We start from the raw sequence: 14,053 nt of genomic DNA, 5'->3' as shown, positions 1-14,053 counted from the left end.
GAATGAATCTGAAAAATAATAACACACTCTCATCAACATAATAAGACAATTGTCTTGATTTGGTCAGTTTTAGTTTAGTTTTTCAGAGTTTAGATGTATTTATCTTGTTTTACTTCTCATTCTTCACTGGGGCCTGTACTATGAAGCGGGAGTTAGGGATAGCGAGGTAACTTCAGGGTTAGCCCTGGGTTTTCAATCCTACGAAGATCGTTCACTTGTTACCTGGGTATATCGCCACAGTAACTCATGCTGCACGCCTAACCTGCTCCGGAGAAGGTTATGTTCGAGATATGAGATCAACCTGTGGAAATCTCCGCACACTGACCAATCAGATCTTTTGATCGTGGAGCTCCCGCAGCTGATCGAGAGGGGGGAGGAGGGAGAGAGACCCACAATGTGTCCTGTATAATACAATTATAGTCCGCTATATTATTGATTATTTTTAAATTATATCATCATTCATCATTCAACTGAGACTAAAAAAGCACCGGAGCCGTTGAGTTGTGTTTTTAAGATGTTCAATTATGATATGGCTTTGAATGATATTTTCATATTTAATGTTTAGTGTCTCCATGCCGCTCTGTCTGTTATCGTCAGAGCTGCAGCTGAAATATAACTTCTCAAACTGTTATACTCGCCACATGAAAGGGTAGGAGCAACAAAATCAGTTAAGAGAAAAAACACGAGTTATTAGGCCTATAGTCAGTTCTAAGGTGAACTAATGATGGGATTTTTTTTTTTTTAATAAGCCATTTGGACATTAATACTCGGCGATTTTTCTTTTATCTGCCAATTGTTCTCCCTCCCGAAGCTGTGTAACTTTAGTCTCTGGGAGCCTGTTTGTTTAGAACGTCTTTATTTTATTAATATACAGTAGTTTGTTCAGAGTTTGTTAGATATGTCAGTCTGCTGACGGGAGACACAGTTATGCTTGTGATGCTTGAGGTTAAGCTACCACGCTCCTTTTATGTGAAAGCGCTCTTGGAAACTCGAGGGTAACTTATCAGGTTGATAACCAGCTTCGTATGACTGTTAATCACGGTCTCTTATGTTAGGGTTAGTGTAGCCAGATAACCCAAAAATACCCTGGGTATGTTAATCTCACTTCGTAGTACAGGCCCCTGGTGTTGTTTCCCTTTTTTTTGACTTTGTATCCTAGTGTTTCTTTATGTTCTAGTGTGTTTTGTTACATTCTTGAGTTCTGTATGTCTTTAGTGTTTATGATTTAGTTTGTAGTTGTCCTCAGTGGTTCTTGTATTTTCTTCCTGCCTCTGTGTGTTTCCCTCCAGTCTTGATTGCCCTCATTGTCTTCACCTGTGTCATTAGTCTCACCTGTGTCTATTTAGTCTCTGTGTTTCTTCCTTTCTGTGTCAGATCATTGTTGTATGTAGGATGTTGGCGTGGCAGTGTCCAGTGTTTCTTAGTGGCTCCTTGTTTTATAATGTCACTCATTAATAATTAAATATTATAACTTAAAGCAGTTTATAGAAACACATTAAAAACAGCAAAGAACTGAAAAATAAGTAAGTCATTCATTATAGAAACTTTATTTACAGGAGAAGCTTCATTTCAATTTGTAATCTTTCATTCTCCAATAAATGATAAATCAGATCCATAAAGACTAAATGGTTGTTTTAGATTTCTCTTCTGACCACTGATATATTTTACATTCACTCAAACTGAAAAACTTCTTCCGATGTTTGAAATATTCACCCTGATAATGATAAAAACATGGATTAATAACGCATTCTGTCTCAAATCTAGTTTAACTAATGCTGTGGAAATATCCATCTATTATTATCTATGATCAACATCATGCTCCCCACACTGTCTCCAGCAAGGCTGTGGGACAAGTGAGAATCTTCCATTAAGTTTTGGTGTGATGAAAAAATCTCACAATATTTCTCCAACCGTATTCCCTCCACATTCTAGAGCTTGACGTTCTACTCTGTGTCCTACACATGTTATACCACTCTTCCTTGGTTATTTTTCTCTTTAGTTCCTTTTCCCATTTATCTCTAATGTACAGAGTTGAAGTTGTTCTATTTCTCACCATATTTTGATACAACACTGAAATTGCTCTCTTGACTGTACGTCTGTATGCATTACACAATGTTACAATCAATCTGTTTAATTCATGTAGGGAATCCGGCTTTATCTCCTTATTGAAATAATCTCTGATTTGTAGGTACATGTAGAAATCTTTGTTTTCTAAGTCATATTCTCTCCTTAGTTTTAGAAAACTTTTGATTTCTCCCTTTTCAGTTATTGTTATGCCTCTATTTACCCACTGTTTAAACCTTTAGTCCCTGGTTTGAAATTAGTGTCCTAGGCCATCCAACTCAAAATCTTTGCCTCATTCTCCAATTTGTATTTCTTAACAACTTTAAACCAGATTCCCAAGGGTCACACCATCTTTAATCTTCTGATGGTTAAAGCCTTTGTATTCTATATTTAGCTTTCATGATTTTTCTCTTCCAGATTCAGCAGGCTGGAGTCGGATGCTGTGAGGTTTCTGTTTCTTTGCTGAATCAAGCTGATGTTTCTTAAATTACATAACGACTGGCCTATATTATCTCTGTGTTTCTCTGATCATCTGAGCTTGCAGCCTCTCACTGAACTAAACCAGCACCATCCTAGCATCCTCAACGATCTTATCATACGTCTTATCAAACTTCTGTAGAAGCTCCCTGAACCAGTCACAAAGGTTTTCCCAATTTATTTTGATATTCATTTTTATGCTAAGAGCATTTTTGAACATCTCAGAGGTGTAGTGGTTTCCACCATTAGCTCTGACCATGACATCAATTTTCCTCAGGAGGTTTCTAACCTGCTCCCTGTTTCCTCTGGCTGTGTTGTCAAACACACAGTACCTTCTGTTACAACTGGAGACCAGTTTTCTCACAGATAGGTTTCCATTGATCATTTCAGAGATGGACTCCCCCCTAAGCTCATCCCCATGAGTGAAAAGCACCATTGCATACTTTGAAGCATCTTTACCAAAGAGCTTTTCAATGAGCTCAAACAGTCGGATTTCTACTTCAGTGATTCTGCTGATTCTGACCACAATCACAAAGGCGTGCGGACCTGGTTCAGACTTCTGTACTGAACTCATGATCTCCAGGTAAAGCTGTTTGGGAGACAGAGTTCTCCCACTGAGTCCAGGAGTGTCCACCACTGTGACCTGACGTCCTTCCACTGTGGCTGATTCAGAGACAGTCTCTGTACTGCCTGAATTAAAGCCACCCACTGATCTAAACTTCACTGATCCCAGGATGTTGTTTCCTGAAGAACTTTTTCCAGCTCCTGGTAGGCCGAGCAACACGATCCTTTGGGGCAGAGCATTCTCAGGCTGTGGGTTAGCTAAAGGAATAAAAGTACAGCGATTAAAACATTATTTCGTATGAAATCTTTTGAGTTCAAAAAGTGTAATTTAAAGCACTGAATCAGAGAAATGAATCATCATTTTCAGACTGTCTCACAGCAATACTTTAATGTCATCTGTTTGTTTCCCACACATCAACATGACTTTGACTGTTCAGGTGAGAGCTTGGTCCTGCCCACTGAGAGTGTAGTTTAGAATCTGAACATCCAGACCAAAGAGCTGTGATGAACATATACATCACGCGTCTGTCGGTTCAGGTATACACCGATTAGTTGTCTGTTCTCCCGTTAGTGTACGTCAGAACTCTGACAGTTTAAACTTGTCACAGCAGAAGTTCATGCTGAGAACGTTTTCATCATGATGTTTTAACATTTATCTTCAAAGATAATTACTCACCGAGGTGGCCTGACTTCTCCAGCAGCATCTTCACTTGTTCCGCTCCTCCATTTTCATTGTTGATGAACACATGATGTCTTCCTTTAAACTTTTGAGCAAGAGGTACAAGTGGACCTTTTGGATCTTCATTGAGGAAATCTTCCAGGGACATGCTACCCAAAATATCTCCTTGTGTGAAGAGCAGGTAGGAGTTGAGTAGTTGATCCCCTATGACTCTGACAGCTGCCTCCACAGCGTTTTTCTGCTCGATGGTGAATCGATCTATTTTAACTACCACCAGGAATAAACAAGGTCCAGAGAGACGCTGACAGCGGGATTTAATCACATCTTCAGATCCAAATATTCCCGGAGTGTCTACCACTGAGATCTGCTTCCCAAACACAGTTCCTGTTTTTATGGAGATTTCTTTTGTCACTGGTACAAATGATCGTCTTGACTCAAACGACTCTGGACCCAGGATGGTGTTTCCTGATGCACTTTTACCAACTCCAGAGTTTCCAAGAAGGATGATGGTGAGATCTGAACGTGGATCCATGTTTGAACACAAACAACCTGTGTGAAGAAAAATAAAAGAGAGGTTATAAGATCTGAAAGATATTTCTGGAAAAGAGGTGGTTATTCTGTCCCTGGACTTATTTCATAGTAAACCAATATATGATATATATATATATATATATATATGTGTATATATATATATATCATATATTATTAGAGTTGGTATCCTCCAAGAAATATAATCTGCTGCAGGCCTGTAAGGGAACTTTGAAAAACGAATCTTTATAAAAGGAGTAATTAAGAGCAGATAGGTGAAACTGGCTCTTCACTTCACGATCTCCTGAATTGTTCTCTTTATGACCTACCAACTGGTATTTACCATCTTTAAGAGAGGTGTGGTTGCCTTCAAGCAGACGTTCTGCTATTGATGCATTTTTTTATTGTTTTAAATGTTCTGTGATGTATTGAGACTGTAGGAGGGTTTACTGTATTTAAGAAGCAGAGTGAGCTGACTGTCTGGAGGGAACCATTAGAAGAATGTTTTCTCTCCGTGACTGAAGCAGTGACTGAAAGTAGTACAGTAAAGAACTTTGTCAACTCAAACAAAGTGCTGTGTACGCACACACACACACACACACACACACACACACACACACACACACACACACACACACACACACACACACACACACACACACACACACACCAGTAAAATGCTAGATGTCAGATTCAGTGTCTGACAGGAAGAGTCTCTTCCTGTTGAGTCTCAGCGTATCGGCCACACCTTGTTTTCTCAGTCAGTGACTCTGAACTCAATTCAAATATTCAGAATCACATCCCTTTGTAATCCGATCAGGAAACACCTTTAAACTGTCATGTGAGAAAAAAAAAAAACGAGCAAACTTCCCCTGAAAAATACATTAAATCCACTGAAACTAAAAACAAAATGAAAGCAGACAGAAGTGAAAGCATGCAGGCTGCAGAGATATGATCTGTACCTTTAACTGTGTTTATTGACATTTATTTTTAGGTTTCATATCAAATCAAAGTTTGATATCAGACAGACAGAGAGAGAGACAGACAGGCAGGCACGTACCTACCCGAGAGCAGGGCTGAGAGGGTTTGTGAGTTCACAGAAGTCAAATCAGTACGTACTAGTAGTATAGTACGCGGTTTGGAAAACGGCCGCTGTCTGTGTATTTCCCGTCAATTCTGATTGAACAAACGATATCAAGACACCCCTATTCACCTAAGCCACTTATTTCTAAAAGCCTTCAAAATAAAATCTTCCGATTCTTTGTTTCTTCTTTATCTATGTTGTAAGGAGCATGTTTGTGCTCTTACATCTTAATTTCATTCCATCTCTTTGTTTTTTAATCACTCATGGAACGCCTTTGTTCTGTAGTTTCTCTTTTAATGATCCATTTTCCTTCCAATGGACTTTTATTTTGAAGACCATTTATAGATCTCGTTTGAGTGGAATGTTTCCTGTTCGTTTCTTAGAGTTTAGGAGTTGTTTAAAAATCAGACAGAGGGAAGAGCAGCTGAGATGGCGGAGAGTAAAGCCTGCAGTAAGTCCGAGACAACTCTCTCATTGATATGAACACAGAGTGCACTTCCAGTCTCACTAGTTTAAAGTGTGCCATCTTACAGTGTTTGATGAGCTTTGATTTTGTTTGTTTTATTCTCTGACTTTCACTTTCACTTACTAACAAAATGGCGCTGGGCCGTTTCATTGAAGTTTGGTGTAAAGGATCAAGGTTTGATATCAGGGATTTAAATTAAAATACAATAATATTTATATTCACATTTAGATTTATAGAAAAATATCTGAACTATAATCATAAACAAATAAAAGTATTTACAATAAAGTTAAACACACCTGGATCAGCTGTGACATGAACACACCTGGATGTTTCACTGACCTTTGACCTTTTGTTTAATGTCTCTCTGCAGCTCTTCAGAGGAGGAGAGAAAGTATGGACAAACCTTTAGGTATGAAACCTTCTTTGAATCACGCAGTAAACTGATACTGATCTTTATTAAAGTGTGATGTGGTAAAGTTGTGAGTGTGTTTGTTCGAGGGCAGAGGCTGTGACAGCGAGGTTTCTCTAATATCACATTTATCCTAAGAAACAGATTGAACGTGTTCGTCTCTAAAGTCTAGGGATTCTAGAGTCTTGCAGGTGTCCACAGGGGCCGTCGAACCAGCGTTCACCACCTTTTGTGAGGAAAGGGGGAAGTGGGACACAGGGGTGTCTTAAAGTTATCCAAGAAGGTTAACCACAAAAATCGCAAGCGATAGATTGGAGAGGGGGTAGGGAACAAAGAAATCGTATAGAGCCAAAACACCCTTCTAAACTAAATAATGCACCGAAAATGATGAACTAAACCCCTGCTGCCAAGCAGCTGACTCAAAACTAAAAAGTCCAGCTTGCGTCAAGACCCAAACACTGTGTTTTTATTAATACATATAAGAACATTACACAAAGTTCTGAAGTTCATTCAGTGCGTAATTAATTTATTAAGATATTATATTCTAATTATCCCTCGGGGCACCACTTCCTGTTAAAGGAAGAAATGAACTTTAACTGTATAAGTTAATTAATTATTCAGTCTCATATCAGAATGTCAGTAAGTTCTCTTGGATCACTTCAATCATTAAATAAACACAAAGTTCTAAATGATTACGTGTGATTTTATTACAGGAATCATGAACAATAATGCAGATTAATAAAATAAATATCAAAGATTATCATTTGTATGACTTTAAACAACGAAATTATGGAAATAAAATCGTTTGATTCTAATTTGCCTATTATGGTATCGTCATAATGGTGAAAGTAACAAATAAAACGATAAAATGGTTTTGTAAGGATTTAAAGAGAAATGTGATTCGGGGAATTGTGTTTTGAGAGAATGATAACTTGGAGCTACTGATGTGTTGGACGACGACCCTTCCACGAATCTCTCGAGGCAGAAGCTGTTTCAGGAAACCTTACGTGATGTTCAGTCAAACTTCCCCACGTGGTCCAGCTTTAAGATACTGATGGATCGCTTTTCTGGTCCACCAGAACTTCTGCCAGCCAAATGACTGTCTCAACAGTCAGGTAGACGTGACGTCACACAGCAGTGTAAAGTTGATGCTCAGCAGCTGAAGCCAGGTCGTCTGTCTCAGTGGCTCCGAGTAGATCAGAAGAATTAAAAGTCTTGCGAAAATTAACTAACTTGAGCTAAAACTTGTGGGCCAATTCAAGTCATCTCTAGTCAGATAAAAATGGAGGTAGAGACAGACAGGTAGAGAAGGACAGATAGAGACAGACAGGTAGAGAAGGACAGATAGAGAAGGACAGATAGAGAAGGACAGATAGAGACAGACAGGTAGAGAAGGACAGATAGAGACAGACAGGTAGAGAAGGACAGATAGAGACAGACAGGTAGAGAAGGACAGGTAGAGACAGACAGGCAGAGAAGGACAGATAGAGACAGACAGGTAGAGAAGGACAGATAGAGACAGACAGGTAGAGAAGGACAGGTAGAGACAGACAGGTAGAGAAGGACAGATAGAGACAGACAGGTAGAGACAGACAGGTAGAGAAGGACAGATAGAGACAGACAGGTAGAGAAGGACAGATAGAGACAGACAGGTATAGACAGACAGGTAGAGAAGGACAGATAGAGACAGACAGGTATAGACAGGACAGGTAGCAGACATTATCTCTTTCTCATAAAAACTGAAGCTCACTTGAAGCTCACCTGAATCTCACCTGTGCTGCTGCTCTCCTGTCATGTTGTGTGTTCTGTTTCAGACTTCAGACTGGTCCTTGTTGGGAAAACTGGAGTAGGGAAGAGCTCCAGTGGAAACACCATACTGGGGCGAGATGCCTTCCCTGCAGCTGTCAGTCAGTCCTCAGGTGAGTGAAGTCACAGGAAGGTACAGGTGAGCCGTTTCCTGTTTCACACTAACGTTAAGGTTTTTAATCATATTTAGTTCCTGTGATCCGGTCTGCATCCTGCCCTCTGGTGGGATCAGGGGAATCCTGACTGTTCAAAGCTGAACACATCTGTTAATCGTTAATTATTCTCGTTATTACTGTTGTTTATTTTTTTATTCAATTTCAATGTGAGAAATATTATCGATTAATGAGACAAAATGCCCATCTCTGCTCTCCCGGGTGCTTTATTGTGAAAAGCTGCTTGACCTACATGAAGGTACTTCCTGTGGGGACATATGAACACAGACATGTGTCTAGTGTAGTCTTCTGAGACCCCATGGCCTCTTAAGAACTCACATCTACTGAATTTATACAAAGAAGACGATTCTGTTGTTTTTATAACACGTCTGACGGTTTAAAAAATGAAGTAAATTTGGAAGTGTCAAACCCTGATGAAGGATAAGAGTTATTCACAATAAGGCATGTAGCTGACCTGACTGACTGATTGACTTGGGTCCACATCCCTTGTTTTTCCACAACCGTGACAGTTAGGTTGACTGAAAGTTAGGCTGAGACAGCATTTCCAGCATGGAGACTGCCATCGGTGGGACTCCAGCGCCTCCTGCAGGAACAGATGTGTTGTGTACTCAGGCTTCATCCATTATTAAAACCGCAAGCGATGATGAAGGGCGCTTGCACTTCGTGCATGTCAGGGTGTGTCACGACTGCAGGGAACGCAGCGGCAGCGAGATGGGGCCAAGGAGCAGGCCAGCAGGTTGATTTGTGTAAAAGTCGTAGCACTGGCAAGTATATGTGAGCACACGAAGACAAATTCCTTTCAACTGTATTGTTGAAATGGCTAATAATAACTTGACCTTGAACTTGAACTTGAAGTTCAAATAGGTTACGCAATGAATATCACATAATATTTAAAGCGGTTCAGCTGACACTGTCATGATACCTGTGATATTAGATGAAAGACTCTGATGTGAATGTGTTTAGAGGCCAACCCTGGTCATGTGAAATTTGAAGCAGATCAGACAAAGTATAAGAGAGTTACAGCCACTTCCTGTTTGATCCTTCGCCGTGGTCACACAAGCTGTTCAGGCTTATGTGTATGTGTTCAAATCATCAACATATTTTCAGGAGTGCATGTGTGAAAGTAGGTTAAGACGCTGCTGCAGCAGCACACTTATCAGCTGTGCATTGTAGCATAATTAATTTATAAAGATATTATATCTTTACTTGACCTCGGAGCACCACCTTACAAAGTAAGGAAATTATTATTACCTGTAGTAATTAATGAATCAGTCAGTTTCATATCTTGAAAGAAGTTCTAGAAATGTTAAACAAGAAAACACACAGACAAAGTCCTGAATTTTATGTGTAACATTTAATATAAAAGGGGTAAACAATAATGTATAGATGAAACAGATAAAGAATATGATTATTATGATCAGGATAATGCAATTATAACGTATGGTGACATACCATTATGACTTAATAAGAAAATGGACAAAAAGAAAAGTTGATAAAAGAATTTTGGGATTCTATTTGAATTTAAAGGAGGGCTCTGAATAGACACGACTCACGACTTAATCTCCCAACACCCCTTGCAACCAGCAGTCTTACTGTGAGTTGTGTTCAATTGAACTCCGCTGGCTGGTCCCGCGTTTCAGTCTCCAACAAGTGGGGGGCCTGCAGGAGAAGGGTCACTCCCACTCTGAGCGGAAGACAATTGTTCTGTGTTCTGTTTCTGCTTGGTTGTTTACTCCAGGTGTTGTAAAAGTTTATAATATCCTGTCCTCCAGAGCCTGTCTGAGAGAGAGACTTAAATCATTGATCAGTTGTTTCTTATTATAAAGTAACCACGATGTTAATCCACATCCCTGAGTCCTGCAGAAAGAGAGGTTGTAAAACTTGGCTGCTAATATCGGCTCCAGCATCATGACAGTGCCGGCCTGAACTGCTCAGCATATTCTGTGATCCTCATAGCGTTGCCTGTTTGAACTGACCAGTGCTACGACTTTTACACAAATCCATCTGCATGGCTCGCTGCTTGGCCAAACCTGCTGCTGCCGCGATCCCCGCGGTCGCGACACACCTGAAATGCACAGGGGTGCGAGGGTCCTTCACCTTGCTTGCAGTTTTAATTCTTATTGTAGCGTCAGAAACACGGATCTGGATGTTTCTATGACAGATGATTGTTAACAGAATGAACTGATATCAACACAAACGTCTGAGGTTACCTTTTATATGAACTGTGCCGACCTCTACAGATTTTAAAATCTAAATGATCAAAATTTGAAACATGACGACTTTGAACTTTGAACGGTGGGGCCCAGAGAGCTGTCGTAGATTGAAACCTGTTGAATTAGACTCGACCACCGTGACTCAATGATACTGTCTTTGTGTGTTTGTGTGTGTCTGCGTGTGTGTGTGTATGTGGTTGTGTTTGTGTGTGTGTGTGTCCTCAGTGAGCAGACAGTGCTGTAAACACACTGGTCAGCTGTTCAGCAGAGAGCTGACCGTGGTCGACACCCCCGGCCTCTTCGACACCTCGTTACCTGAGCACATGGTGAAGAGAGAGATCTCTAAGTGTATCAACATGTCGGCCCCGGGGCCCCACGCCATCCTACTGGTCATCAAGGTGGGGCCATTCACCGACGAAGACAGAGATGCGGTCACGCAGGTGGAGGAGATCTTCGGGGAGCAAGCCTGGAAGTACACCATCATGCTCTTTACCCAGGACGAAGGGGACATAGGGGACGTGGAGCGACAGCTGGAAGGGGCGGGGCCTGAGCTGCTGGAGGTCCTGAAGAAGGCGGGAAACAGATACCACGTCTTCAACAACCACAGGGCTAACGATCGTGGACAGGTCCTTGATCTGCTGGAGAAGGTGGAGAAGATGGTGTGTGTCAACGGAGGGAAGTGTTACTCCAACCCCACCTACCTGGAGGTGATGGAGCTGCTGAATAAGAAGGAGGCGGAGCTTAGAGAGTTCTACAGGGATAAGCTGGAGAAGGAGATCAAAGCTATAAAGGTAAAGTATGAGGAGAAGCTGAGAGAGGCCCAGGAGGAGCACCCAGCCACAAAGAGACGATGGCAGGAGGAAGTGAAGGAAATCAAACGATATTACGACTCTCTGAACGCCTCAACACGTCATGTTGTGGAGCAAACTGTGGCTTCTGACACCTTAGAGGACATAAGTCAGTTTCACAGGAAACTGAAAGTCATCTCCTGATTGGTTCAACATCCTCAGATGTGTTTTTTTAAAGCTCTTCCAACCTCATCAGTGGAAACTTTTCATGACTCTGACGCCTGATAGCCTCGAGCTGCTGTAAACAGACATCCTGAGTCACACTGAGCTCATCCAGCTGGAGCCAATCACAGCTGTCATTGGGTGAGAGGCGGGGTTACACCTGTACAGGTGACCTGTCAATCACAGAGTGTAACAGAGTTTAAAGGCTCCCCAGGAACATACAACAGCAACATGAAGACAGCAAACATCATATTTGGACATTGTTTGTGTCCAATAACCAAATTTTAATGTTTGATATCATCGTCATCGCCTTAAATTAGAAACCTTATAATGTCAATAATCAATGTACTGTTTGAGGTTTTTAGACGTAATGTTTTTGTAATGTGAGAAGAATAAAGAAGATACAGATGTCCATCTGTGTTTGTATACAGTCTTTAAAAAGGATGAAGACAGGAACACACAGGTCAGGATGTGACAATCTGAGCCTCCGACAGGATGAAAACTGATTGAAACATTGTTATGTGTTTAAGGTTTGAGGACAGGCTGAATAAATTCTAATATTTCAAATAAGTCTCATCAGTTAAATCACATTTAGGATTCATCTTCAGAAACAGTGTTTGTCCTTTTCAGAATTGCATGAGATCAAACCATCCAACAACTTTAAATAGAATCATTTTGTTTTAATCAATGCTTTGTGAAAGAGGGGCAGATATTATAAGATTAGTCTTCTTTCTGCTCCTTTGCATTCAAAATGAGATTTTATGTTTGTTTGTTTTTCTTAACTTTATTTGTTTGAATGAAATAAAATAAAATTGTAGGGGGGGGGGGGGGGGTTAACAGGAGAATGCGTTATTTTAGTCGACTCATTAAAGGCCATCACAGCCCGATGTCTGCATTTTAAGAATATTTGAAATGAAAGTGTTTGTGTTTAAAATTTGTCTCTTCTGAAGAATAAAGAAACAGACTGACGTCCATCTGCAGACCTCTGATCTGTCATCACAGAGTTCATCCCCGGCTCATGATGGTTATTAACATGAGAGGGTTTTGTTCTTGTGTCCCATGATTCATGTCTTTCATGCTAATATGGCTCTTATTTAACTCTTCATGTCTAAATGTTCACGATCTGAACTGAAGCAGTTTTCAGGCAGCTCACAGTTTGGGCCGAGGGGTCGCTGGAATATAAAGGTGAGAAAAGGGAGCTTAAACATTGGGAGTTCTCCAGGTTCAGTGATATCAAGGTAACAGTTTGTCTTTAGTATCCCTGTGAGAGGGTTAGGGTACATCTGTAAAGGAGAGGGAGATAATAAATATCTATCTGCTCTGTTGTTTTCTGAATTTCAAAGAAACCTCAACATCAACATCAACGGAAACTCTAATTTAGCACTCTGTTTCGACCACTGTGTGTGTGTGTGGGAGTGGGGGGGTTCATTTCCTGCTTCTCTCTGATTGGTCAGTTTGTCTCTGTCACTTACACTTTGTTTCTTAATCTTTCACTTCCTAATTCCTTACTCGATGAAGAGGTCCATCACACACTCAGGTCAGCTCTCTACCTGCTCCATATTCTGTTTCTTTTTATATCTGTGTGTTTGTTTATATGGACTTACTGTATATGTGTGTATGTATTTAAGATATATTATGTGTATTAAATGTGTGTGTGCGTTTGTGTGTGAGTGTGCGTGCATGCGTGTGCGCGTGTGTTTCTGTTGTCTGATTAAACAATACTTAAAGTTTCATTCAAACGGAATACTTTATTGAGATTTACGAAAGAAACATTTACATCTGTCAGCACACACACACACACACACACACACACACACACACACACACAGACACACACACACACACACACACACACACACACAGACACACACTAACAGAGACACACACACACACAGACACACACACACACACACACACACACACAGACACACACTAACAGAGACACACACACACACAGACACACACACACACACACACACACACACACACACACATACACATACCAACAAACAAACACATTCACACACACAAACTCACACACACTTGGACCACTGAGAGTATGTGTTTCCTCTCTCACAGTGACTGGCAGCTGAGGGGGTGGAGCCAGCAGTCGCAGACAGAGTGGACTACAGCCAGTGGATATGTTGTTTCTGGTGTTGCTGATGACAATGATGATGAACAGTGACGGTCAGTCTTCATATCTGTCAATCACTGATCGTGTGTGTGTTGTAGTAGGAAATGAGAATCAGTCTGCAGATGAGAGTGCGTCCTCCTTATCAGATCCTTGTTAAACAGGTGAAGTTTGAGGCTTCCCATGAGGTTTAATAAGAAAATAATCATTGAGGTCAATGAAGCAAAGACGAACCAACCAAACAACCAACCAACTAACCAATGACTAACCAACCGACCAATCAACCGACTGATCAAACAACCAACCAATGAACCAACCAATCAATATCAACCAAGAAATCAACAGACCAATGGACCATCCAACTGACCAACCAACAATCAACCAACTGACCAATGAACCAACCAACCAAACAATCATCCAAACAGCCAATTTACCAACCACTCAACTTA

General features: G+C 40.7%; 2 protein-coding genes across 3 annotated transcripts; one reads left to right on the top strand and one right to left on the bottom strand.

Moving 5' to 3' along the window:
- Positions 1-1,438: 1,438 nt before the first annotated feature.
- On the bottom strand, positions 1,439-5,475 carry LOC132988395 (GTPase IMAP family member 8-like). Of its 2 annotated transcripts, none has more exons than XM_061055773.1 (3): positions 5,377-5,475; positions 3,782-4,333; positions 1,439-3,363 (listed from the first exon to the last, which is right to left on the bottom strand). In XM_061055773.1, exons 2-3 carry the CDS (start codon positions 4,314-4,316, stop codon positions 2,621-2,623), a joined length of 1,278 nt encoding a protein of 425 aa, XP_060911756.1. In that variant the 5' UTR covers positions 4,317-4,333; positions 5,377-5,475; the 3' UTR covers positions 1,439-2,620. The 2 variants fall into 2 exon arrangements, with proteins under 2 accessions (XP_060911756.1, XP_060911757.1); XM_061055774.1 differs by having other exon boundaries at positions 5,373-5,473.
- Positions 5,476-5,749: 274 nt separating this feature from the next.
- Positions 5,750-12,481, top strand: LOC132988397 (GTPase IMAP family member 4-like). The gene is made up of 4 exons (XM_061055777.1): positions 5,750-5,847; positions 6,233-6,271; positions 8,086-8,190; positions 10,689-12,481. Exons 1-4 carry the CDS (start codon positions 5,826-5,828, stop codon positions 11,453-11,455), a joined length of 933 nt encoding a protein of 310 aa, XP_060911760.1. The 5' UTR covers positions 5,750-5,825; the 3' UTR covers positions 11,456-12,481.
- Positions 12,482-14,053: the final 1,572 nt, after the last annotated feature.

This window comes from Labrus mixtus, chromosome 14, assembly GCF_963584025.1.
Source record: "Labrus mixtus chromosome 14, fLabMix1.1, whole genome shotgun sequence".
Lineage (NCBI taxonomy): Eukaryota > Metazoa > Chordata > Actinopteri > Labriformes > Labridae > Labrus > Labrus mixtus.
This window is presented reverse-complemented; position numbering and strand designations above follow the sequence as displayed.

Bases quoted from the DNA above. Each gene is read 5' to 3' on its own strand.
- LOC132988395 (XM_061055773.1), bottom strand. From the start codon at position 4,316: ATGGATCCACGTTCAGATCTCACCATCATCCTTCTTGGAAACTCTGGA. The intron at 3,364-3,781 runs GTGAGTAATTAT...TTATTCCTTTAG, and splicing joins GGAGAAGTCAGGCCACCTCG to CTAACCCACAGCCTGAGAAT.
- LOC132988397 (XM_061055777.1), top strand. From the start codon at position 5,826: ATGGCGGAGAGTAAAGCCTGCA. The intron at 5,848-6,232 runs GTAAGTCCGAGA...GTCTCTCTGCAG, and splicing joins GGCGGAGAGTAAAGCCTGCA to CTCTTCAGAGGAGGAGAGAA. The intron at 6,272-8,085 runs GTATGAAACCTT...GTTCTGTTTCAG, and splicing joins AAGTATGGACAAACCTTTAG to ACTTCAGACTGGTCCTTGTT.